The sequence below is a fragment of the Neovison vison genome, chromosome 4 (genome assembly GCF_020171115.1).
Source record: "Neovison vison isolate M4711 chromosome 4, ASM_NN_V1, whole genome shotgun sequence".
Taxonomy (NCBI): domain Eukaryota; kingdom Metazoa; phylum Chordata; class Mammalia; order Carnivora; family Mustelidae; genus Neogale; species Neogale vison.
The window spans coordinates 213,480,732-213,507,873 of NC_058094.1; the positions used below are offsets into that span (position 1 = coordinate 213,480,732).

Below are 27,142 nucleotides of genomic sequence, written 5' to 3' on the forward strand. Positions count from 1 at the left end.
CACCCAGGCCTATGTGAGCACTGAGTCAGCCAAGTCCTGAGCCACATGCAGAGTGACCTGAGCACCCTCTCACTCTTATAAGCTAGAAAGGGCTTCTTTTAAACAAGTGACCTTGCCACTCTTGAAAATAAAAAGGAAGAAGAAAAGGGGGCCAAAGCACAAGTTAAAAGAGAAAAATCCCAAGAAGACAAGCCTACCTTCAAAAAAGAGGTAAATATTACTGAGAAGTAACCTAAACATAAAGCAACAGAGAGAGTATTCCATGACTTTTCAGATCTGCTGATCTCAAAATTGTAACCTCTAATCCAGTGTTTTTCAAGCCACGACTTGACCTTCATGATTCACTGAATGGTGAAATCAACTTAAAGCATCTCAAAAGTAGTTAAATATGTCAATGACATTTTAAGACACGAAACCAAAAAATAGAAGATATCAGATATTGTAAGCAGTACTACATCATGACTGAAATTGTCCTTCTGGCTGTGGGTCACAGAAATCTTGAAAAACACTGATCGGATCCATTTTTCCCGCTTTCTGCTCTTCTAAGTGCTCTTTTTTTCTCCTTGAACCATCCTACTTGAATTTCCCTTGTGGAGTATTTTCAACTGGCTTTGATTAATGATACAACTTTCCAAAGGAAAAACACTACCCGCCCCCATCTCAGTAGAAAATTCAATGAACTGAAGATGGTATTTGATTTTCAAAAGAAAAGTTTGGCAAAATGTTCTGCATTGCATTTCTGAGGCACACACGGGAGCTGGTGCCAGGGTGTTTGTAGGTAAGTGAGTGAGTCAGTGGGGGCAGGGCCGCTGTCCAGAGACTGTCATTACGCCCCACGTGATCAAAATGCCACATCAGAAAGCCTGGCCTCGTGTCAGTCCCAAGTAATCCTAAAACTTATAACAATATCTCATAAGTTCAAAGTGCTTAAATGTGGTAAAACTAAATTATCGAAGGTAGGGAGATTTGGGTTACTTGGCATATGGGACTGAATCAGAGCTGTTGAGTTATCAGCTCAGATCGACTTCTGCTGCACTTATCTGCCCATTGTGGCACATATTAAGAAACAGAAAAATCCGTAGTTAGAAAATTAGGTAAACCAGATTCAGCAGGGTGATGGTTATTTTCTTAAATGGTTTTTCATAAGATTCACAGAAAAAAAGTTAAGAACCCCCTAGATCATGTTTTTGGTTAAGATGTACGTACCTTCCTGTTTCTAAGGGAACTTGAGGGGGTTTGGGAGTCAGTACTGAATGCGACACCACGCATTTAAAGGAAGGCAGAAGCATAAAGCTGAGAACTAGAAAGCTCAATTTGGTTTAAACGAGGCAGCTAAGGAAATGGTTGAATATTGTTGGGAAGCACTGTTCTCATTTCATAGCGGAAAAACACCTACAGATTCATCTGCAAAAAAAATGAAAGTTACTGGGAACTAAACTCAAACAAAAATGTCCCACTTAGACTCTTGGATAAAGCTGGTGTTTCATGGTGGACCGCTTTACAGAAGGAAGAGGGCATGAGGTCCTAACTCAGTGGGGGAGGGGAAGCTGAAAGAGCACTGTTTGGATTCCGTATTTAAAATGTAATTGACTTCCCTAAGATGTGATTTGTTTTTAATGACACAAACATTCTATGTCTATGTATTGTGCCCCTGAGCAAGAACGGGCTCTCATCCTTCTTCCTCTTTTCAGAGAGGGCCCCAGTCCCAACAGTGTTAGTGGTATAACCATCTCAGACCTGCCCCTTTCCCAGTTTGCTCTACACCCCATTCTAGAATCCCAAAAATTTGGCCCCTTTTTTACACAAGGCCAGATTAGACACTAAGTCGAGGCTCAAAAAAACTAAAGGAAGGAAGGAAAGAAGGAAGGAAAAAAATCTGGCATCTCTGCTTTAACATTGCATATGTCAATTACTAATTGGATGACTAGATTTCCCCCCCTCCAGCTAGCTGTGTGGTTACTTTATGTAAACAGCTTTGAATCATATTTTACATGATTTAGCCATTTCAACACCATCCTCTTTTTTCCCCCCCTTTTTTGTTAACAACCAAAAAAATATTTCCTTTCAGGGAGCTGAACAGGATCAGTCAACCACAAGTAAACACAAACATCACGTGAGACTTCTTAGAGAAAACATTTCCAGAAGTCACTCTAATACCTCGGGGGAAAACTGTCTTTATCCCCCTGCAGCCCTGCAGTTTTACCGTTCTTGGCGATGGAACACAGAACATCACCAACCTTGAATCTTAGCTTTCTTTTTCTCCTCCCCAGTTAAATAATGCCTCTTTTTCATTCTTCACCCCCGAATTGTTTGTTTGTTTGTTTGTTTGTTTCTTCCTGGCCTCTAACAGAAAACTTGTGTCCAGCAGAGTTGTTCATGTAATACTGAAACTGATATTCATATCATGTACCAAAGTTTCCCAGACATGGGCATGCTTATAAATTACCTGGAATCTTACGAATTGCAAAATCTGCCTCAGTGGGTCTGGGGTGGAGTCCGAGCTTACCACTGAGGTCCGTGTTGTTCACAGACCAAACTTGCAGTAGCAAAGACACCCAGAAAAGAACTGAGGCTTCTGAGTCTAACAGAAATGTGTCAGACCTAATGTGAAATGTAACTTGCATCGGTTCTTGTCACTCTCCTGAAACCAAATAATGCAAAACATCATTCTGCAGAGACTGACAGCTCAGTCTTTTTGACTTGTGCACTTGACCTTTTGAGGGTCTCTCTGGCCCCCTCAAGTGTGCCATGTGACATGTCACTTGAATTCCCATACACCCATGTGTTGTTAGCCCATTGGATATCCCAAATATCCAGAGTTTTATCCAACTGTCTCATTTGACCAGAGCCTCTCATATGCTAATATTATCTGAATGTGAAGCACATTAACTCTTCAGGATACTTATGAACCCATCGACACAGATTTTCTTCATGCTAGCAGATCAAATGCTTTTCCCTCAGAATTTCACGAGTTTAGGTTGAATCTTTCGAATCTATTCCACTATGCTCCTTAAAATTTAAAGGCATGAATTTATTTATTTATTTATTTATTTATTTAATTTCCCAGAAAGAGAAAACCATTTGCAAACTCAAATCATTATTTCATTGGGAAATTTTTAAATAGTTTTTTTCTAATTCATTTGACAGACAGAGATCACAAGTAGGCAGAGAGGCAGGCAGAGAGAGAGGAGGAAGCAAGCTCCCCGCTGAGCAGAGAGCCTGATGTGGGGCTTGATCCTAGGACCCTGAGACCAGGACCTAAGCCCAAGGCAGAGACTTTAACTCACGAGTCACCCAGGCGCCCCATCATTGGGAATTTTTCTGAGAAAGTCTTCGAAAGAGAATATCCATCCCCTATAGACTTTGCCAGTAAAGGCAGAGCTGGAAAAGAAGGGACGGGGATTTTTCTTCTCTTAGACATATATTATTTTACAAATCTACTTTATACATATTTTTGGTCAATAAGTTAATGCATTTTGGGAGATTGGAAATATCTCTGACCCCAAAATAGGAGAAATGAATTAAAAGTAATTTCTCTTTGCATAGTGCTTCTAAAACCATGAGATTTGACTCAGAATGTGTTTTGTGGATTCCTGAAACAGGACCCAAATTTGCATTCCCAGATACTTCTTAACCAGGATATAAACTCCAATCTTTGGTATCTGGGACAATATCCAGCAATGAAGGTCAGGGCGAGAACAGGCAATGTCTGCTCCTGCCCGCCCGGAGAACACAGATTTTCTATGGGGCAAGAGCCACCACCAGAGAGCTGCAGTCAAGCTTTAGGACAGCCCAGAGCTTCCCTCTCTTCTCTCTAGCCTTTCACAACAAATCAAGAGCCAAGAGGGAAATAACAGGATAAAGGATGAGGAAAGAATCCTCTGGTCCAACCTCTTTTAATGTATGTAGAGCCAACTTCCCAGAGAAACCAGGTGATTTCATTTTAGCTAGTCTGCTGACAGCGCTGGACCAAAATCTCAGCTTTCCTAACTTCTAGCCAAAGCTCTCAGAGAGAATGGCAGAAGAACAGCCTCCTTTTTCAGCATGTCCAAGGGATAGCCTTGGAGGAAGACTGAAGTCTTAACTAAGGGCCACATGGTAGTGAATAGTCAGTCTGTGGTCATTTAATCAAATAACATCCAAAGAAGGCCGTCAGGCAGAGGACTATTCAAGGCTCCTCAGTGAAGAGAAATAGAAGTACTGTGCTTAGTAAGACCCGCACTTCAGGAGTAATTGTTCAGAGGGTATCAGAGGAATAGCTGGGAAAAGGTGAGATCGGATAAGAGGAGGCCATCTTGGGCATCTCCTGAAGGCCCAAGTTCTTATGCCTACACTTCCTCTGTTGCTTGCTCCAGAACATGAGTGTCTTGTCCCTAGTTGTCTTGAATAGAGCAATAATGAACCTCTCCTGTTTTCACACTCATGGTTTAGGAATGGGTGAGCTGATATAGGTAATCTCAACCCCCTAACAAGCTATGTAAATTCACTTTGTTTTGAAATAATGTGTCTCATTTACTGTAAGGACCTTGTAAGACAAAACTCACAAAAACTAAAGCTAACACCCACTTTCCATATATCACTTTCCTCTGTCTCCTCAACAATCACAAAACCACTTCGGTTTCCTGTTGCATTAGAAATGTAGTGGTTTAGATGACTACCAACATGGTCCCACAGGTCTGAGTCGTCTCCCCTAAGGTAGGGTTATTATATCTTCAGTCCTCAGGACCCTAGTTACTCATTTGATTAAAATACAAGGGTGGGCTACCCCTGCCAAACGCCAAAATTGGCTTGGCAGATCTGGTAGGTTTCCTTGATAGGTTTCCTTTTTCCCTCCTCAACACATTTGTGTCCTTTTCTAAGACAGAGTCTTCATCCAAGAAAACAAAAACCTGTCCAACCAACCAGGCCATTCTCCCATCATTGCCACACTAATGATCACTCTTTTCAGTGAGAACTACAAAGATCTACTCTTATATGGAATTCCCAGAAAATAATAGTTTCCAAACAGTAACACCTCCACTGCTCTTAAAAACAAAACCCCAGTGAAATAAAGGATGATTTCGTAAAATTGTGATCTAGATCTCTGCACAGAGGCAGGAGGACCATAGCTCACGCTCTAAGAATTTCCTCTGACCCCGGCTCTACCACATGATTCTCCAGTGGTTTGTTTTACTTCTCAGTTTCCTGGCTTCTTAATAATTCTGGGTCTTATTTGGTGATACCAACCAAAACCTAATGGGACTTTTATCATTATGTTTCTTCCTGATGTGTACTGTTGGTTAGATCAAAGATGAGAAGATTAAGAAGGACAAAGAGCCCAAAGAAGTGAAGAGCTTCTTGGATGGAAAGAAGGGATTTACAGAAGTGAAGTCACAGAATGGAGAATTCATGACGCACAAACTTAAACACACCGAGAATAGTTTCAGGTAAGAAACAGAGGCTCCTTAACAATGACTGTGTTCTCATGTGAGGAAAAAACAATAATCAGCCTCCCTATCCTGTTCCTCCAGACAGAAACGTGCTAAACGGGCAACATATTTCTGTTGTGAAGTCATTGACCATTGTCTCAGAGATACTCAGTCAGCAGGTCAGGCTATCAATCACTAACAGAAGACCAGCAGTCATTGCTCAGACAAGGTTTAATCTGCTTTTCCCATTATTTAGGAAAGCAGATCATGCTTAGGATCCATGTTTTTGTTCCATGACTAATATGCTCATGTAAGATCGGTTTATTAGAAAGCATTATGACTGGGGCTAATGTCATTGATTCTCTGTATGGTCCAGCCAGTTTCCCAAGAGACACTTGTCAGTACCATTTTCAGAAATATATATATATTTTTAAAGATTATAAATAAATGTTCTTTAAAACTGAGATTGTCCTGTGGCCAAATACTCAGGAAATGTTAGGTTTAACTAAGTTAATTAGATCTCTTTACCACAGAACTTCGAGAGCACTTGATGTTAATATGCATTGGGAATATCAAAGAGGAAGGAATAGGGCAGGGCACCCGTACTCCATTTAATACCTTTTGGACAACCCTCTGGCATAGCTTCAGCTTCCCCCCATCAAGTTGAATATCTGGACAGTTGATTTTAGGACAGACAGACAAGTACGCACAGGTAAATCCTTACTTCTAGAAATACTGAATACTGAATACTGAGCGCTCCCCCCAGTTCTGTAGAAGGACTCAAGTTACAGAAGCCAGCCATGGACACCTGGCCACATGATGCCTTGTGCCCCTCCCCCACGCATATACTCCCTCCAACCATTGGTGCCAAATTCCTACCTCCGTTATGTCACTGGCTGCTGTGCCAGATGTCCTGGAAAAATTGTGGGTCCCTGAAACATGGATTCCCATGGGCTTGTTTTGGCAGCATTCTTGCCTGTAGACCCTGTTTTTCTGAACAATTCAAATAAGAAAGCCCCCATGAGCAGGTATTGTGTAGAAGCTGGACATATTCCTTACCCCAAAGCCTTTGTGGCATTCAGAAGCCAGCAGAGCTACTAGGGCTCTGCTCCTCTAAGCAAGCTAAAATGGGGAAATTTAATTGCCCCCCCCAAACAATTTCTCTAGATAAAAATTTGAGTGGAAAGGTAATCACATTGACCCAAGGGCAAGCCTATAAAGAAAATGTGTGCAGAAAATGCCCAAGTAAACTGAAAAGGAGGAGGACATGCAAATCCTATAGATGTTCCTTGTGATTGGCCAGAGAGTAGACTTTAAGTAGAGCAGTAAGAGTTTATTAAGAATTCATAGAAAATCTAGAAACTGAGTTGATTCCTGATGGTTGTCCAAAGCAAGCCCAAAGCTTGCTGGAGTGCCAGTAGTTTAATATTTCAAGGCCCTAGAATGGTGTCAGGTTCGTGAAAAGTATCCGACGAATATTGCCTAACAATATTACTGTCTTATTATTTGATAGTTTAAAATGGGTTTTGGGGGTATGAGTAAATTTTTTGTTAAGAAAAGTAATGTTTTGGGGCACCTGGGTAGCTCAGTGGGTTAAAGAAAAGTAATGTTTTTTTAAAATCTCTCAGTAGAAAGAAGTTAACAATTAGCAAACTTGCCAACCAGCTCTAGTCCAAACTCATATTAATAATTAACATGCCCATAGTGTGGAAATCCAGAGAGCTGGGAACTCAAAGAGAAAAATCGCAAGGATGGCAGCAGATGTAGCACTGAGAATTCTAAAATGTGACTCTGGCCTTAATTTTTCCATCTTTGGGCAGAAAAAAAAAGAGAGAGAGAGAAACAAGCCCCCACCATATCATTCATTTTTGTTTAGCTGCCAACATAGGTTAGTTTTACTTTCAGTTTGAAGTTGATGCCAACGGAAGCAGAGATGCCTGGTTTTGCTGTATATACTTATAAAGCAAGGAACTTCATAAAGAAGGGAGTGGGAGCCTCTGTTTAGAATAGCCTCGTGCCTACTAGCCTAACTGCGAACAAACTGTGTTCGTGATAAAAGATCTGATGTTCATCTAGACATACGCCTAAGGAAGCAAGGAGAGAGGAGAGACCTTCTGGGAGAAATTTCCATATTAGTGTCGCCCTTGTGCTGAGGGCATGCTGGTACATCTGAGTAGAGGTCACGTCGACAAAGCTCTTGCTACTGTTTTGACCAAAGCTCCTATGTTTGATTTAATTATTGCCTCCTTTGATCTTTGTTTTTTCTTTTTTTTTTTTAAGATTTTATTTATTTATTTGACAGAGAGACTGCAGGAGAGGGAACAGAAGCAGAGGGGATGGAAGAGGGAGAAGCAGGCATCCCTCTGAGCAGGGAGCCCCATGCAGGGCTCGATTCTGAGACTCTGGAATTATGACCCAAGCCGAAAGCAAACACTTAACGCCTGAACCACCCAGGCACCCCTGATTTTTCTTTTCCTAAAGGACTTTTTTTAAAGATTTTATTTACTTGTCAGAGAGAGAGTGCGCACGCACAAGCAAGGGGAGCGGCAGCAGAGAGAGAAGCAGGCTGCCCCCTGAGCAAGGAGCCAATGTGGGTCTCGATCCCAGGACCCTAGGATCATGACCTGAGTTGAAGGCAGATACTTCACTGACTGAGCCACCCAGGCATCTGATAGTTCTGTTTTTTGTGATTAGATTGTTTTCTCCAAAGCATCAAATTTTTTAAAAATCACTCAATTAGCAAAGTATAGAAAAAGCAGTTTATACCAAGGACTTTATAAAAAGCGTAAAACCAGGTATTTGTTTTGTGGTCTATTTTTAACATGGTAATTAAAGTTTTTTCTAATTATAGGGGAAAAAAGATACCCATTATGAAACATTCAGAAAATAGAAGTGCAAAAATAAGCACCCACTACCCAAAGATAACTACCAGTAACATTTTACCCAGATATTTTTTGTGTATATATTCAAAATAGAAAAATATATATAGCATGTATATGTGTGTATAACTATAAATATATATTTTTAATTGATTCTTGCATTATATCATAGCTACCCTTCTGGACCAGTGAATATAAGCTTACAGTTAATAATGTTAGCGTATTCCCCCACATGGATGGGTGTGTCGCAAGTAGCTGAACCAGTCCCTAATGATGGACCGTTTCATTGTCCAAAATTGAAGACTGAGCGACACCTAGTGGAGTTCAGAGAGCTTTCTCTAGGAATGCATTCTGCCAGTCCAATGCCCATCCACTAAAGGAAGAGCAAACTCATTTCTGAAGATGTGAAGACCTTGAACTAGTGCAGAGAGATTGTCTCTGTACTGTCACAGACCTGTGAACTTATAAGACTCTGAAAGGGCAACATCCAAGTTTCAAGGGACCCTCTAACCTTTGTTTGAGTACAAAATTTAAAAAGTTCATCTTACACTGTCAAGAACCTAGAACAATATTTTAACATCTAACCTAAAGTCTTAGTAAGAAATAAATTTTACATCATGACCCAGTACAGAGCTGCATAGAGACTTATCACTGAAACAAACATGTCAAGACAGGGCACTTTCCCTTGTTCCATGCAGTTCACTCTGGTGTTTTCTGTTTCATTTTGTTTTAATGCTGATTGTGATCCACAAGACTTGTTTTTCCATCTTGAAAAGGTTGGAAAGGACATGGTATACCTCAATGTTTGAGGGTTCCTGGGTGCCTTTGTTGGTTAAGCGTCTGCCTTTGGCTCGGGTCATGATCTCAAGGTCCTGGGATCAAGTCCTGAGTTGGTCTCCTTCTCAAGGGGGAGTCTGCTTGTCCCTCTCCCTCTGCCTCCCCTACCCTGTGCTTGTGCACACACATGCTCTCTCTCTCTAAAATAAATAAATGAAAATCTTGGGGGGGGAGAACTACTTCAGTGTTTAAAAAGCATGAGATGTATGCATAAGATCAGTATTATCAATGCAGTCTTGAACTCATTTTCTATCTTACTCTTTTTCTTGTTCCATCATTAGAAACACTGACCCCTTCTCTACATGGAATAAATGATACCAGACAGTGGTAATTCATCTGTTCCTTAGACAAAGTGTTAGGGATGGGCTACCTGTGTTCAGAGCTAGTTAAGCATGACCTCACTGCTTATTAATGAGTACTTAAGCAGCTGGCAAGCTACATCCTTGTCTCTTAGTTAAGGGCTGTCTGTAACTAGGTATACTTTTGAGAAAACCACTAAATTTTCCTAAAGGGCCAGGAGGATCCAGCCGACAGGAATTTTGCTCCAGTGACAACGCAGTGCTCTGCTGCAGTTGTGTCAATAGCAACGTGTTTTGAAGACGATTATCAATGTGATAATTCTAGTAGATAGCAAATTTAATTAAAGGAGCTCAGGGTCAGTAGGTGCTAATGACCTCTCTCCTCTCTTTATATGATTTATGTAAAAACACTAAGAATGCCAGTTCTGAAGTGAATTTTAACATAAGGACCCCTGGGGTAGTGTTTTGTCTCTAGTCTTAACATGTTCCCAATTCTACAGTAAAATCCCTCTGGAGTCTCCTTAATCACAAAAGAAAACTTGAGCATAATTTCAGTTTTATTTCTTTTTTTTTTTTAAAGGGTAATCTCCTTTCTTTTTTTTTATGTTATTTTTTTAAGAGAGGGAGAGAGGAGGAAGGGGGCAGAGGGGCAGAGAGAGAGAGAAAATCTTAAGTGGGGTTCACGCCCAGGACAGAGCCCAACATGGGACTCTATTTTACAATCCTGAGATTCTAAGCCGAGCAGGAATCAAGAGTCAGACGTCTAACCAACTGAGCCACCCAGGCACCCCTAATTTCAATTTTATTTGTAACTTATAAAAAAGTACCCATTTTCTTGCTGTTTGATAAGCTCTGCCCTCTGATGAAGCATTGCTTCCACTGGAGCATGGAAGGTAGTCAGGCCTAGACTGTAGAGATTCTAGACTTACAGGTAGGAAACATCCTCCCAAACTCTCTAGTCGTCAGTGTAGGAGGTGAGTGCTAGAGGCTAACATGCTTGATTTGGTTGATTTTTTATTTTTATGACAAACCATATTTAACTCCTGATAGAATTATAGTACAATGGAAAGAAGAGTATACTTAATAGAGAAACACTAGAATCTAACTGTGGCTCTACCACTTTCTTGCTACCAAAAGTTGGGCCAGACTGTTTTCTCTCTCACACATTGATTCCTAATTTGTAAAATGGCAGTATTTTTTTTAAAAGATTTTATTTATATATTTGATAGAGACACAGAAAAGAAACATATGCAGGCGGAGTGGGAGAGGGACTGAGCAGGGAGCACATGCAGGGCTTGATCCCAGGACCCTGGTATCATGACCTGAGCTGAAGGCAGCCGCTTAATGACTGAGCCACCCCGGTGGTAGTATTAACCTAATCGGCTAACTCCCTAGTTATTGAGACTATTATATGAGATAATGATGTGAAAAGGGCCTATAAAGCATAAGTAACAGCCCTAACTATACCACATCACGGCTAATTTAGTAATTTTAAGTCACAATTAGGAATATTCCCGTCATGTTAGACCACACAAATTGAAGCCATAAGGTAGTGCTGTCATTACAAACTTTCTTGGAACAGCTGTGTAAGAAAGGACACATATTACTGTACTTACAGCTCTTATTCAAGAGGCAAAGAGTAATTTCATCTCCAGAAATCAGCAGCCAGAGTCAAGTTCAAGAAATGGATAAGTAGATTTTTTTTCGGTGCCTGCCCTAGTTTCAGCCATCTTTTCTTGTCACCTGCGCCTGAGCCTGCAAGTCTTCCGTTCTGATCCATGATTCTAGGGAGATCCAAATTAACCAGTAACTTATGGCAGAGGAGGTCACACCTAGATTTTAGAACTCAGTCTAATAGCACTGTTTTGCATTACATGCCTTCCTTGCCAGTAATAACTAGTATTTATGATAATAAATGTCAACAATTATTTAATATGTGGGATCCAAAGAGTAGCCCAGGAGGTAAATAGAACAAATATGATTTGCCTGGTTTTTCCACTTCGTATCGTTCATGTATCATGGATTTTTCTTTAATTGTGGTAAAACACATAAAGTTTACTATCTTCACCATTTTTAAATGTACAACTCAATAGTGTGAAATGCATCACATTGTTGTGAAACATCTCCAGAACTTTGTCATCTTGCAAACCTGACACTCTATACCCATGAAATAAGTCCCCACCTCCCCACCCCACAGCCACTGGTAACCACCATTCTGCTTTGTTTCCCTGAACTGACTACTTGAGATAACTCATGTAAGCGGCGTGAGGCAGGATTTGTCTTTTGGGGATGGGTTTATTTCACGTAGCGTAATATCCTCAAGGTTCATCCATGTCGTAGCCTGTGACAGATCGCCTTCCTTTTTAAGGCTGAATAATAGTACACTGTATGTATGAACTGCTTTCTGTTCACTTGTTCATTTGTTGATGGGTATCGGGGTTGCTTCCACCTCTCCACTGTTGTGAATGATGCTGCTAGGAACAAGGGTGCACAAATATCTTCTCAAGATCCTGCTTTCGGTTCTCTGGGATATAGACACAGAAGTGGGGTTGCCGGTGCATATGGTGCTTTCACTGTTAATTTTTTGAGGAACCTCCCTGCTGTTTTCCATACCAGTGGCACTCTTCTGTCCATTTTCCATGTACCATTTTGCCACTGACCATGTCTGTTTGCCTGGTTGTACAGCTAGGAAACCGAGGGTAATTGGCAGAGAGGGATCAGATTCAGACCTTGAGGTTGCAGGCAGACCCCTGGACCCCTTGGGCTGGTGTGAAGACCCACTGTGTGATGAGGGGGAATAGATATTTCTTTTGGGTGGGGGGTGCAAAGCATGCAGACCGAAGTCCTTCCCTGGGGGAGGCTGCCAGACTAATGGTTGTCACCCCGCTCTGCATTTCCGGACAGCCGCCCGGGAGCAAGGGCTGGCGAGGCCAAGGAGGCCGAAGGTGCTTCGCAGGTGGAGGCCGGCAAGCGCCTGGAGGAACTTCGCCGTCGCCGCGGGGAAACCGAGAGTGAGGAGTTCGAGAAGCTCAAACAGAAGCAGCAAGAAGCAGCCCAGGAGCTGGAGGAGCTGAAGAAAAAGCGGGAGGAGCGAAGGAAGATCCTAGAGGAGGAAGAGCAGAAGCGGAAGCAGGAGGAAGCAGAGAGAAAAGTCAGAGAGGAGGTAAGGAGGGCACAGCCTGCCTGCCCTGGGCCCCCAGTCCATGTCTGGTGACCCTTCTAGCCCAGGGAATAATTTTTTTCATGGTGGAATGCTCCTGCTCTTTTGAGCATGGACTCTTATAAATATATTTGAAGAATAATAGGGCTAACCATGCACTGGGCACAGTTCTAAAACCTTCATCTGTAGCTCTTTATATCCATTTATAACTTTCTGATGTGGGTAGTGTTATTATCCCATTTTTCAGATGAGGAAACTGAGGCACAGAGTGGATTAGTCATTTTCTCATGGTCCCATTTGCCTTAACCCATCCCCTATATTGTCTCTCAATAAAGAACAGGAAGCAGAGAAAGATAAAGAAGTCTGCAGAATAGTTATAAGAACCGGGAGTCACATGATAGTTGTTTTCTGATATTTGAAGAGTTTTGATAGGGAGATTTTTTTAAATAGCTTTTCTTTTTTTAATGGAAGAGTCAGAAAATGAGGTCATCGCAAGCAAGGGCAGTATCTGCTTTGTCCATTACTGTAAACCCAGGAGCCAACACAGTGCCAAGCATGTAGCAGGAGCCCAGGAATGATGAACAGATGAATGTGTTCCATCTTTTAAGACAGAACTAAAAACAACAGATAAAGTTACAAGAAGACAAAGTTCGAACACTGAGAAAGCACTTAACCAACTACAGCTTTACAAGTTGCATTCTTTCCTTTTATCCTGAGGTGTATTATTATCCTCACTTTGTAGACCAAATAAAAAGAGAATCAGATTATTTGAGTGACTTCTGTGAATCACTTGACTAGTAAGTGATAGAATCAGTACTGGACCTTAATTCTCCAAATGAGCTTAGAGCTGTTCCCTTTGGTCTTAGGAGATAGTGACCTTCCATGATTTGAACTATGCAGAAAGACTTCCGATGGCTTTCTGACGTGGATCCTCTGCGAAAATTGGCTGACCGCTGCAGAAAGTTTGGATAAATTATTCCAAGATCTCTTCCAACTCCAGCTCTCAGTGAGCCAGTTGCCTTTGGTTGGGAAGTGCTTGGGATGATAGTGCCTTTGAATCAAACATACCTGGGCCAGGATCCTTTGCCATCTGCAAGCTGGGACCTCGGCAATTACTGAACTAAGATCAGCTAAAACTTCTTTTCTTTACCTGTGGAATAATGTCTACTTACAGCACTGATGCCAGGATTAAATAGATCATTGTGTTCGTGGTGCCTGGTAGTTATAATTATTGTTATCATTGTTGTTATTGTTATTTAGAGGAGCAGAGTATCAATGAAGGCAGAAGAGAAACACTGACTCTTAGAACTGGATTGGACCTAGGAGATGATTTGATCTAACCTCCTACCAAACAGTCGTTAGTCAGTAGAGCCACAATAACAAATTCCTATAGACTCGGTGGCTTATAAATAACAGAAGTTTATTTCTCACTGTTTTGGAAGTTGGGGAGTTGGAGATCAAGGCCAGCAAATTCTGTGCCTGGTGAGACCCCACTTCCCAGTTCATAGCAGTCCTCCCATCGTATCCTCACTTGGCAGAAGGCGGAAGAGAGATCTCTGGGTTCTCCTTAATAAGGACACTACTGCCATTCATGAAGACTTGACTCTCATGATCTAATCACCTTCCAAAGGCCTCAACTCCTAAAACCATCACTTTGAGATCTAGGACTTTAATTAGATGAATGGGGGTGGGCACAGACATTCAGCCCATAAGACAGAGAATCGTTCTGCCAGATGAACATCCAGTCTCTGCTTAAGAACATATAGTTTGAAAACTACTAAAGACTACACACACATCTCTCAGTCAATCATTCATAGAGGATGTGTGACTTGATCAGTGCTCTGAATGTTTGGCCTGAGAGAGAAGACGAGGGAGAGTATCGTAGACCAGAAGGAAGTTACAAGGGGTTACTGAGACACAGTGTGAACATCTCTGACTTCTGTGGTGCAGTGTCTACATATTTTCAGGTTTGTCCAACCATCTAAAATAATCTCAGTTGAGGCAGGGACAACCATAAAATTATCTCTTATATAATTTGGTGACTATAAGAACTTAGATTTATATAACTTTGCACATCAGTTATCTCATTTGCCTTCACAGCTCTCCTAGAAAGGTGGGAGAAGGGACATTTACCTTCCTTTTACATACACAGAAACGGAACATCAGTGTTAAATGACGTGACCAGATGGTAACAACGATCAGCTTCATACTGAGCACGAGGCCTGGCATTTTACATGGGTTTTCTCATTTAGCCTCATGACAGCTACCATAGTCTCATTTCACGGATGATAAACTGAGGTACATGAGCAGAGAAGTGAAGTGGCCAAGGTCACACAGTTGGGAAGTGGCAACGCCAGAGTGTGAGTCAGGCAGTTGCACTTGCCAGCTCAGGCTTAACCTCTGGCCACTGCCCTTGAGGAAGGGGTGGCATCCAGTCCATAACCCAGCTCGTTTTCCTCTGGGACTAGTGCTTTCTGCCCTCCGGCCCTCCTACCTTCTGGCTTGAAGCTCATACTAATGTCCTCGCTATTTGTTCTTTCTCCCTCAGGAAGAGAAGAGGAGGCTAAAGGAAGAGATTGAAAGGCGACGGGCAGAAGCTGCCGAGAAACGTCAGAAGATGCCCGAAGACAGCTTATCAGATGACAAGAAGCCATTCAAGTGTTTCACTCCTAAAGGTTCATCTCTCAAGGTATTTCTTATTCCCAGAAAGTCTTCTTGTAACACCTCCGTTATAATGTGATGAAAACTGGATTTTAGCCCTTTCCTTACTTAGTCATCGTTCAAAGCCTTCGCTTCATTTAGCTTTTTGCTCCTTTCAGCCTTTTCAGAGCTCCTCTTTGTAGCATGGAGGGAGGAGAGAAATAAAGCAGAGAGCTTTGTATCTGTTGTTGGTTAGATGCTTTGGTAAGCATTAAAGTGACATTCGGCGATTATCTCTAGATTCCAGTGACCCATGCCCTCCAGATGCCTCATCCCTTCAAGCTGTTGAAAATGGAAACATTAAAAGTTTATAAAGTGGGTAACTATACTATAAAGGTTTGAGCCACTTTTCATACTAGCCGTTCACTTTTAATTTGTCCTCATTAAAAGTAGGGCAGCTGGAAACGGTACTGGTCAAATCTGAAAGCTGTTATCCCGGGAGGAGATGAAATGTAACTTGGGGATCCTTTGCCAGGATGAGTTTGGTCCTGGCACTGCCTTCGAGGAGTCAGCTCCTAACTGGTGGAAGATGGAAGTGCTGGCAAGAGAAGAGAGAATGAGTAGGAGGGCGCCCAGTCGGGGACTTGAGGGAAGGGTTGACATGCAGAGAAAAGAGAACAGAAGCAAGAAAGCACTATCTATTATTTGTACTAAATGCCGTTATTTTTAAATATGTGGGTTTTTTTTTTTTTGAGAGTGAACATTCATTGAGCACCTGGCACAGTGAAGATAGTCAGTAAATATTTGCTGAATGAATAAATAAATGAACGAATCTTCAGCGATTGAAGCTTTTAACACTTTTATTTCTCCCTCATTTTCCATCAAACTAGCGAGGCTACCAAGTGTGGACGATGGGCAAAACCAGTAGAGAATCATAGCCAGGCTCCAGCTGCTTAAATATATGTGTGTGTGTCTATAATTGTGTGTGTGAGGTCATCTCATGTGGCCCACTAAAGTGAACAAAACCCAGTTACTTACATTTCACAGTTACTACCTGTTTCACAGGAAAATCAGCGTGTTTGATCCTTAAGGAACTCTGCTTAGTCTTTATGATCTCTGGGTCCCAATCATAGTCTGATGCCTCCCACATAAATTCCTTATACTCGAACCCTCTCTTCTCAAGATCTGCCCCCAGGAGAATCGGAACTAAGCCACAGGGAGATTTTATTGTTTCATATTTGATATTTATAACATACCTAACGGTGGCTATGTACTATGAAGGAGAGAAGTGCAAAGCAAGGTCTTTGCCCCCAAGGTGTTATACCACAGTCAGGGGAATCCCAAGAATAACCAGGAAACCGACTACAGACTTCCAGGCAGTGACATCTCAGAGCAGAGCACAATGAGTAGAAAGAAGCTTTATGGAGTGGGTGAGGTTTATGGTTGGACACTGAAATTTGGATTTCATAGTTTTCCTATGTCCCCAAATATTCTTCTTTGGATTTTTAAGCCATTTAACAATATAAAACTCATTCTTAGCTTGAGAGCTATGTGAAAACCATGGCCTGCTTAAGGCCCATAGGCACATGGGCCATAGTTTGCAGACCGGGCTGTAGAAAAAAGAGCAGAAAGGCAGCAGCAGCAACAACAAAACAAACAAAGCAAAACACAAAAGCAAAAAACAAAAACCCCATGCGATTCAGGTTATCTCCATGCAGTTACCAGAGTTCAGTTCTCAGTCTGGGTCCTTGTGTTTCTGGCTCATCAATAATCAAAGAAAGCTGTATTCTCTCTTTCTACCCTCCTTGACATCCCACTCAAGCTAAACTTTCTTTGTACAGTCTTGATAACATGAAGAAAGCCATAGTCATCTAAGCTTCTAATTGCTGCTCTTTTCAGGAGAAACTACAGCCCTTCATCGTTTCCTTCTCCAAATATCTCCTCTCTACTAAATTATTCAACTTACTTATTTCTCTGGTCTTTCCCTAAGCCAGATTGCTGGCTTCCCAGTTCACCCAGCATTCCTGGGAAGCCATTCATCTGTTCCCTCTGCTAGAGAAGCATGTGTGAGCAAATTATTTATGTTAAAAAGAAACAAAACCTGTTTAATTCCTATGTAACAGAGACATGCTTTCAGGCATAGGCAGCCTATTGCTTTTTTTCCATAGTATGTGCCTTGAAGAATTTGCTGTGGCTCTGGTTTTGGAGCTCAGTTTCATATTCTATGATTGAATTCCTACAACTGTTGATTCTCTTGGCCCTGCGACTTTTATAAGTGGTCATAAGTTAAGATTGTAGAATGCCAGTGCGAGGGAAAAATTTGCTATTTGACCTCAAAGTATTATCAGCTCATGTATTTTGTTAAGTTCTCATGACTCCTATTCCTTGTCGGGGAAACTCTGAACCTGGTTTCTCACAGTTAAAATTTTGTTAGCGGTGAATGGTTTTTCTTACATAAAACATGCGCAGAGCAAATTTTAAGTGAATTAAATTTAAAATTGGGTTTTTATTATTGTTGTTTTCATATTTCGGTGGTGGAAGGGGTGTAGAGTAGGAGAGAGCCAATTTTCTAAAATGAACAGCATGCGGGCTTTCCCTTCAGTTTTATTGAGACAACACTGCCACCTCTTGGTCTGCGGAAGAACCGATTGTTCTCCTTAAAGTCCTTTTACAGAAATTTGTTTAGTGTATAAATTCAGTACACCTTCTTACATTATCTAGATGAAGTTAAGGATGTCCCAATAGGAATGCATCAGTAAATGGATGGTGAGACCTGACAAAATGTGATGATGAAGTCAAGCTGTGTTTGATGTCATAGGTACAAAAGGAAATGTCAGAGTTGGAGAATCTCCATCATTTGAATTAATGGGACAGGCAAGGTTAGCAAGCTCATCCCAGAGTTGGAAGGATGCTGGCAGGGCTACAAAAACCAAGGCTCACCTCTGCCGCCCCTTCCTCATGCCTCTCTCCTTCCCCTGTGTGTTTCATTCCTCCATCCCCCCCTGCCCTGCTCCCCAGGTCTCCATGCTCTGTCCCAAATGTCCTGTCCACTGTAACTCATGCACTTCTCTCCCCGCCCCCACTTCCATAAACTCATTGATGAACCTGTGTAAACTAGAAACTAAAAACCTCAGCTCAGAATCCAAACTACTGAAAAACTTCTCTTCTCCACTGACCCCACAGACTCACTTCTCCCAAGGCCACATTGTCTTCTTCTCTTTACTATGGTACCTATCATTGAGTGGGAAGTATTTTGTTTGTTTGTTTGTTTCTACTAGTCTCCCCTAGTCATTGTGTTCTTCTTAAAGAATGGGACACTGTCTTACACACTGCTGAGTGTTCAACTTTATAGAGTGAGTGCTCAATATGTAACTTATTGGTTAGTTTAGCTGACTTGCTGTCAGCATTAAAGGATGGATGGATGGATGGATGGATGGATGGATGGATGGGTGGATAATATTAAAAATGGCAGCGCATTGCATGGTTTCAATGTATTTCACCTTATTCAGCTGGGAAACTTTTTCTCCAGAAGTATACATCAACGTTATATTAAAATCAGAAGAAAAAATTTAAGACAATTTGCATCCCATAAACTCAGGGCTACTGATAACACTTTTTTGTATGAAGTTTTATTTTTAATGAGTTTGCATTTATCATTGTGAGAAATCATTGAAAAGAATGAAATGCCCCCACTAACATCTTTAAAGATGTCACGCAACTGATATTAGGAGTGAAGCATTTTTCCAAAAAGCCTAACTGTGTTTACTAAAAAGTCCATGAGTCCCAGGACAGTCCAGGCCAGAAAGCGCCACTAACATCTCAGAAGACTCTAGGGGACACTCAACCACAGCAGCCTGGAGTGTCTGAAGTCTGGTAGATTCCTTGGCTGCCCTGAACAGGGCAGAAAATGGACCCCTTGGGCACGTGTGTGCTTGGGCACAGGCAGTCATTTACAGAGGTTTTAGTATTTGCTGATTTGGTAGGTGATCAGTGACAGAGACTATTTCTCCCCTGACACTGGGTATCCAAAGGAGTCAACAGATACTTGCTGACTTACATAGAACATCTGATTCGAGTCATACAGTTTTAGTGAAATAACCATGTTTGATTTAGTAGCTTTAGTTTTAGTAGAAGGAAGTTCCTAGCTTTTTTTTTTTTTTTAAGATTTTATTTATTTGACAGACAGAGATCACAAGTAGGTAGAGAGTCAGGCAGAGAGGGGGAAGCAGGCTCCCTGCTGAGTAGAGAGCCTGATGCGGGGATCATGACCTGAGCCGAAGGCAGAGGCTTTAACCCACTGAGCCACCCAGGCGTCCCTGGAATCATAATTTTTAGCAAATGCAAATGGCACTTTATTGCTTTGGTTATAATTACTCAGGGATCCCTGAGATCATGACCTGAGCTGAAAGCAGAGGCTTAACCCACTGAGCCACCCAGGCACCCAGAAGTTCCTAGCTTTAAAGAGAAAAGGGTTCTATTAAAGACTACCATTTCATATATACCCATCAGTTTTTCTGGGCTTTTTATCTGCCATTCCCACTTGGTCTAATGGGGGTTTCATGGGAGACCTCAGCCTTGAGGAGACATGCCCCAGATCTCAGTCGCCTCCCATCCCCGTCTTCCATGTTCAAGGCCAATTAAATTCAGCCGTTGGCTTGACAGCTGTCAGTTAGGAAGCCAGGCTAAGCAGGAGGGGAAGAGTTCACAGTTCCTAGTTATCTTGCTTCTTCAATCTTATTGCACACTAAATATATAGTTAAAATGCTGTGGGAAATTTTTGTTAATCAAATACCATGGTATATCTATACTCATATGAATATGTCATAAAGGGTAACAGCATGTGCTTTTGGAAAAAATGGTTGTTGTCTTGAAATGTAATTTTGCCACTGAGTGACCTTGTTTCAGAGGCAGTTTTATTCCATTTCTTCCTGGTCTTTAATTTGGCTCCAGAACTTTGTATTTCTCCACACTTTCTCTTTCATCTACCATTTGTCCCCTCCAAATCTCACTCTCAAGTACCTCGTAAGTAGTTTTATTATTACTGTTACCCTATACACTCTCTGGTGCTTTTACTTCCCAAGGCGCATGGGCTGAGAAACATTGTTTATAAGCTGCAGATATTAACTGGATCTTTCTTTTTTTCAATTCCTAGATAGAAGAGCGAGCAGAATTTTTGAATAAGTCTGTACAAAAAAGGTAAATATGGTTGATTATTCAGTTGAGAATTATCAGCTGTTATATATATGGAAAGATTCTCTCTTGTATTTTTATGTGTATATGTGTGTGTGTGTTTATTCATGTAACAGTGGCATCAAATCAACTCATCAAGCAGCAGTCGTCTCCAAGATTGACAGCAGACTGGAGCAGTACACCAGTGCAATTGAGGTGAGGTGGCCTTAGTGTCATGGGCAGAGACAGACTGTGTGGGTGGATGACCACAGAGGCCTGCGACAGTAATCAGGTTCAGTAACCACATTACTGTGTTGGAATATTAGTGATGCTTCATTATACTTCAAACTAGTTACAAAAAAGAGCAGTGATAAAGATAAATTATAGAAGATTTTTTTTTAAGTTACACATATATTTCCCAGTCGCAGTTTTCCTTTAATATTTTAATTAAAATTATAGAAGATTTAAAATAAATTATTGTTTTCTACTTTCAGCCGGAATATTCCTTTTTTTTTTTTTTAAGATTTTATTTATTTGTTTGACACAGAGAGAGAGAGAGATCACCCAGAGGCAGGCAGAGAGTGGGGGGAAACAGGCTCCCTGCTGAGCAGAGAGCCCGATGCGGGGCTCGATCCCAGGACCCTGAGATCATAACCTGAGCCGAAGGCAGAGGCTTAACCCACTGAACCACCCAGGTGCCCCACAGCCAGAATATTCTTTAATGAAGCTGTTACTCATTTAATGAACGGGCCCCTTGGTACTGAACTATGTTACTTGCATGGGCATAAGTATATCTTCAATATCCTTAATTATTTTTAACCCACTGAGCCATCCAGGTGCCCCTCCTTAATTATTTTTAAAATGTATTTCCATATGTAGTTTAAATAGTTCCAACTGTGCTTAATCCTTTTTTATCTATAAAAACTTTTATTATCAAATAAAAGTAGTAGTATAAGTTAATATAAAGGCAATAGACTAGGTTTAATCATCACCATTGTGCTTGAAAGACCATAGTTTTATGCTTCTTTCTGTTCCAACTTTTTTCCAACCCATTCCCACAAAAAGGGGGGGTCTACATGATTTGGAAATAGAGTATATTTCCAAGTACCAAAGCACTTGGTACAGGGCCATTGAAGAAGATGTGTTTTTTTCTCCTTTTGTAGTTTTAGTCAATGGTTTTACCCTTCCGATGTATATCAGAACACCTGTATAAAGTAATTGGATTCGTTTGGTTTGATTTTTCTCCTCTCCTTTGTGCAGAGTAGAGATACCTGTAAAATAGTTCACAAATGATAAGAGGGAATAAGAAAGAGAGAGGTCTGGATGATTTATCAAATGAATAATCAAGTCCTAGTACTGAAGAGGTGATTTTTCTCAAGACTAAGTGTCCAGAAAAATATAAGACAAATTGCAGATAGTTATTTCCTGTGGTTGAATTGATCAGAGCTTTAACAGGATTAGCAAAGCCAAGACTGTGGTTTCAGAGCTTACACAGTCCTGGGAGATTTTCTTACGTGCGGCCACTGATGGTACGTATGCCTCACCCTGGTTGGCCACCTTGCCAGCACATGCCACGGGCCACAGAGCAGGACCACCAGAGAAACTGCAGGCTTCTGGGTATGCCCATCGCTGCTGCTGAAAACATACTGTGAATGCACACCTTCCATTTTTACATTGTTCTTCCCTGTTTCTGGTACATTCTCCATATACAGATCTTCATTTTTTTTTAAGATTTTATTTATTTATTTGACAGAGAGAAATCACAAGTAGACGGAGAGGCAGGCAGAGAGAGAGAGAGGGAAGCAGGCTCCCTGCTGAGCAGAGAGCCCGATGAGGGACTCGATCCCAGGACCCTGAGATCATGACCTGAGCCGAAGGCAGCGGCTTAACCCACTGAGCCACCCGGGCGCCCCCAGATCTCCATTTTTCAACATGTCCCTGCCTTCAGTCCTTTGTATATGCCCTTCCCTCTACATGGAATGACACTCCTCACATAGCCACTTCCAAACCTTCTGTAGCATCTCTGTTTAAATGTCACTTCTTCAAAGGGGCCATCTTTGCTGCCTTAAACTGTTATTCCCCTCACGGCTGCCCTCTGGGCGAGCTTTACACACTACATTTCTCTTTTGTAGCACTTTCCACATTGTGAAATAAATACTTGTATAACTAGTTACTGTTGTTCACACAGCAGACTGTCTTGAGCAGCTCTGTATCCCCAGAGCCTAGCACAGTGCCCTGCACACACACAGCCCTTACCTGTTAAGGGAACAACATGAAATACCACCTTTGCTATCAACGGTGTCCCAGGAAGAGGCATCATTTCATTTTTGGGAGACCCTTTGACGTAGGTCCTCTGGTTTATTTAAGGCATATGTGTCATCAGAATGTAGTTTCACAACAGAATTTTTGGAGAAGGTGATTTTTTTTTTTTTACTATCACCACAAATTTTAAATGATCATGTTGAAGAAGACAAGCTCACCAGAATCTTATGAACAGACTTCTCAGCACGAACCCTAAAGATAGTTCACACATTTCAGGGAACAAAAACCGCCAGACCTCTGAAGCCAGCGGCCTCGGATCTTCCCGTTCCTGCTGAAGGTGTCCGCAACATCAAGAGCATGTGGGAGAAAGGGAATGTGTTTTCCTCCCCCACTGTGTCAGGCACACCGAATAAGGTCAGTAGACGATTGGGGTCTTTTAATTTGAGAGGCTGGATTTTTTGTTTTCTTTTTTCCTTCTTTTTTTTTTTTTTAAAGGAATCACACTGCTTAATTATAAAAAGCAGTGAAGAAGATGTTAATTCTCTCAGAGATGATGTGTTCAGGCGGCTAGGCTGTGTCCTGTGCTCTGACCACAGTATTCTAAATGAAGAGCCTGAAATTAATCATCAACCCCTGGGAGTGGGGGTGGGGTGAGGCACAGGGAAAAGAAAACCAGATAACATTGTCTTTAAATATCAAGTTTAAGATTTATTTTGCTCAAAATATTAAAGATAGAGATCAATAATTGATTAGTGTCATATAATAGTTACGTGAAGAAATACCTAGAAGTATTTTTGAGGTTACTTTGAAGTTTTTTTTCCAAGTAAGGTCTATTTTATTTTTCTGTAATGTTGGATTATTGACTTTGTAGGAGACTGCTGGCTTGAAGGTGGGGGTGTCCAGCCGCATCAATGAATGGCTAACCAAAACCCCAGATGGAAATAAGTCACCCGCTCCCAAACCGTCTGTAAGTAGCTCTGGGTTTTTCTGAAGTGTTTTGATCTCTCAGTTTCCAGCAGCATAAGGTCTGTTTGCCTGGAAAAGACAGGTGCTTCTATCCTTGGTGTCACCCCGAACAACAAATGAGGAGAGGCTCAGAATGAGAGCAGTCAGTGCAGAGGGTAGAAGGGTGCCACAGTCACCTCGGCACCCTGAGCGGGGCAACTCGCCAGAGCTTGAAGTGTCCACAGTTTACACTCTTAACTATGCTGTTGGCTTAGCTTCCATTCTATAAATCGCAGTAAGGAATTTGAAAGTGAAAATGGTGAATTATCTTGGCCACTTCTCAGTCAAGGGCACTCCTATTCCCAAAAGAATGTGTATGTTGGCTATTTTGAACCCATATTTTCTAATTTGCCTAATTTCTGTAACTTAACACAAAAATACAGTTATTGGGCAGTTGTTGAAATAATTGCTATAATTTTATTGTCAGCACCTCCAAAGGAAAGCCATTAAAAAAAAACAGGCAGTAAAACTGGAAACTATAAAAACTGGTTATGAATGTTATTTTTGGAAATCTAACATTTTCTTATTAAGTGTGGCTATCTTACTATAAAAATGTTCTTTTAAATTTTTCACTGAATGTCTGTGATAATTGCCTTACATTTATCATTATAACCAAAAACCTTATTAAGCTCCCTACTATATATTAGTGGGCTTTCTCTGTTAAGTTGCTTTTATACCTTTGTTGGTGCCCAAGGGAGCAGAGCCTCTATTGGTATAACCACTCCAAACCAGAGGTAGAAGAAAAGCCTTCTCAATCACTGGCCTCTGCATTGTTGAGCATTTAATTGCATCCATTGACTCCACATTTAATCTCCAAAGTAGTCAGTAAAGTTTATCACTTTTCCAACTTAAAAAGAAAAAATGGAAATATTTCCATACCTTTCATGGGTACAACTCCTTATAATCAAGTAATATTCAGCCTGAGATTGTTTGCACTAGGGCTTACGGGAGGTATAAAACTAATGTAAACCCAAGTTAAAACTGAAAAGTCAATATATTGGAAAAAAAATCCTTCCCCCATCCAAGTAGATACGGAAAGAGGGGTCTGTAACTGGAGACAGTTTAGGCAAGGGATCATACCCAAAAGGTATATTCTCTTTAGTGCCTCAAATTTCCCCAGCACCAAAGGTGACACAAAGAGTAGGAATTACTTTTTTTAAATGGTAACTTATATAAGTTTTGTGTGTACAGACGAGTGATTATTAACTTTTCTGAATTTTGGGCCCTTTTGGAAACCCAGTGAAATCAAAGGGCACTCTCCCCTCAAATACACATGTGATACTAATTGAGCAAGTTCGTAGACCCCCTGAAGGTCTCACGAGATAGAAAGGCTAAAGAGAGGGGTGCCTGGGTGGCTCAGTGGGTTAAGCCCCTGCCTTCGGCTCAGGTCATAATCTCAGGGTCCTGGGATCGAGCCCCACATCGAGCTCTCTGCTCAGCAGAGAGCCTGCTTCCCTTCCTCTCTCTCTGCCTGCCTCTCTGCCTACTTGTGATCTGTCTGTCAGATAAATAAATAAAATCTTTAAAAAAAAAAAAAAAAGAAAGGCTAAAGAGAGAAAGATATATGTTTCCTCTTTGAGGAGTATAGCACATCACTAGACGAGATGGTTACTTTTTCACATTTACAGTTTGACGATCTCACTCATTTCTAAACCATATTATACCCCTGTGTTTGGTGTAGGACTTGACCTTACTCTTTTAACAGTACCATAACTGATAAACTATCTTCATCCATGTTGTCCTAATGGGAGGGTTAAGAGATTTAACTTAGTTATTACTACAACAGGTATAATAACTGTGCAGATTTTCTGGAAGGACCAAAAGGTATTACAGGGAAATTACATAACCATTGCCTCCCTTACCTGTGATTTAGTAAGCAATTTGCAGACCATCTCCGAGAGGATGGAGAGGAAAGGAAGGAAATGCATCAGTTAGTATAGATTGGGGTGATATCTTTTTTCCCATGTCTCATTGGATTTGGTAGACTAGTGTGACTTCCTAGATGAAGGTCAGACTGGAAGAAAACAAATGTAATTTGTTGTCAATAGCAGCTTGTTTTAATGTGCTTGGTAAGCAGATTTAAGCTTTGTGCACATCCCAGGGTAGTGCACCTGGTGCCATGTTGAAGTCTGAATAAGCAACATGGCAGTCTCTTTGGGAGAGGACATGACTTGGAGCCCAGCAAGGGCAAGAAGGTAACTCAGAGGCACAATGGATCTAGCAGAAAAGAGATGAAATCTTGCATAAAACTTGTCAGGAAAACATTAAGTCTGGGAGAGCAGCATAGACAGGTCAAGCAAGAAACTTGTTCAAGTTTTATCCAGGGGGGGTCTCACACTGGTGGGCTAAGATCTGTGTAGTTTGAGCCGCTTTATTTCCCTTTTTAAAATTGTAATTTGAACACAGTATTGAGGTGCAGGGGTATACAGTCTTGAATTTGTTGATTCCCTCTTAAAAAAATAAAAGATTTTATTTATTTATTTGACAGAGAGCACAAGCAGGCAGGGAGGCAGGCAGAGAGAGAGAGAAAGGAGGCTCCCCACTGGGTAGAGAGCCCCATGCAAGGCTCAACCCCAGGACCCTGGGATCATGACCTAAGCTGAAGGCAGAGGCTTTAACCCACTGAGCCACCCAGGTGCCCCAACTTTTTTTTTTTTTTTTGCAATTTCTTATATCAGGTCTCTTTTGGCATTTATGTTTCTAGCCTGACCCTTCGTCCAGGCATCTAAGTTTGACACCCTTGGGACTCTGAGCCTGAGCCCAGGATGTCAGAGGATTACCTAAAGATAGCAGCCAGTGGGAGACCCCCAAAGGGGCCTTCTGATTTGGGATCAGAGGTGATTTATCCTCAGCTCCTTTTTTATAGTCCTTGGTATACACGGGTGGAGGGGAAAGCCTGGGTTTGTTTTGGCAAGTGTGCGGCATGTGTCCACTAAGGAAAGAAAATCAGAGGAAAATTCTTTCCCAAAACAGTCCTCACCCAGTGACGCCTCAAGCAGGGAAGGAGCAATCCACAGGATTAGAGTTCTGTTCTACAACTCCCCGAAGAGAAAAACGACCCTTTACCACGAGTTCCGTAGTAATTTTCATATATGCTAAAAATCAAAGGTGTTCAAAGTAGTTTGTCAACCAGTATTTTTAGGGTGTCTGAAAATTAACTTACTCAGAATTAAACACTATCTATACCTGATTCTTTACTGGGACACCTCCCGCTATTTGTGGGCAGAATTTATAGGATTTGGGTATAACTTTATAACTAGAATTTAGTTCTGAGTATGTCTGCTTTATCTGGCTTGACTGTTCTTTGTGTCTAACCTGCATGTTATATACAGCAATTTAAGTGCTAATTTGTCTTTCTTTTTGTTTAAAAAGTTCCAACAATGTCTTTCTCAGCTGAATTCTCTTCTTCATTCTCTGATCTCTGGTTGACTGGAAACCTGCTTCTCCTGCCTTCATTTCTCCCTCTTCTTCTGGAGTGGGTCT

The 27,142-nt window shown here is 41.4% G+C and overlaps 1 protein-coding gene across 6 annotated transcripts in view; it reads left to right on the forward strand.

Annotated features, from left to right (window-relative positions):
• CALD1 (caldesmon 1) overlaps window positions 1–27,142 on the forward strand; it is a 184,190-nt gene that overhangs the window by 150,232 nt on the left and 6,816 nt on the right. For 4 of the 6 annotated variants that reach the window (XM_044246602.1, XM_044246603.1, XM_044246600.1 and 1 more), the window contains 8 exons: window positions 136–210; window positions 5,284–5,426; window positions 12,328–12,586; window positions 15,132–15,272; window positions 20,376–20,419; window positions 20,530–20,608; window positions 22,931–23,068; window positions 23,526–23,621. In XM_044246602.1, the coding sequence (XP_044102537.1) occupies window positions 136–210; window positions 5,284–5,426; window positions 12,328–12,586; window positions 15,132–15,272; window positions 20,376–20,419; window positions 20,530–20,608; window positions 22,931–23,068; window positions 23,526–23,621 (975 nt within the window). The remainder of the gene's footprint in view (window positions 1–135; window positions 211–5,283; window positions 5,427–12,327; window positions 12,587–15,131; window positions 15,273–20,375; window positions 20,420–20,529; window positions 20,609–22,930; window positions 23,069–23,525; window positions 23,622–27,142) is intronic. The other 2 variants (XM_044246605.1, XM_044246604.1) reach the window with 1 other exon arrangement.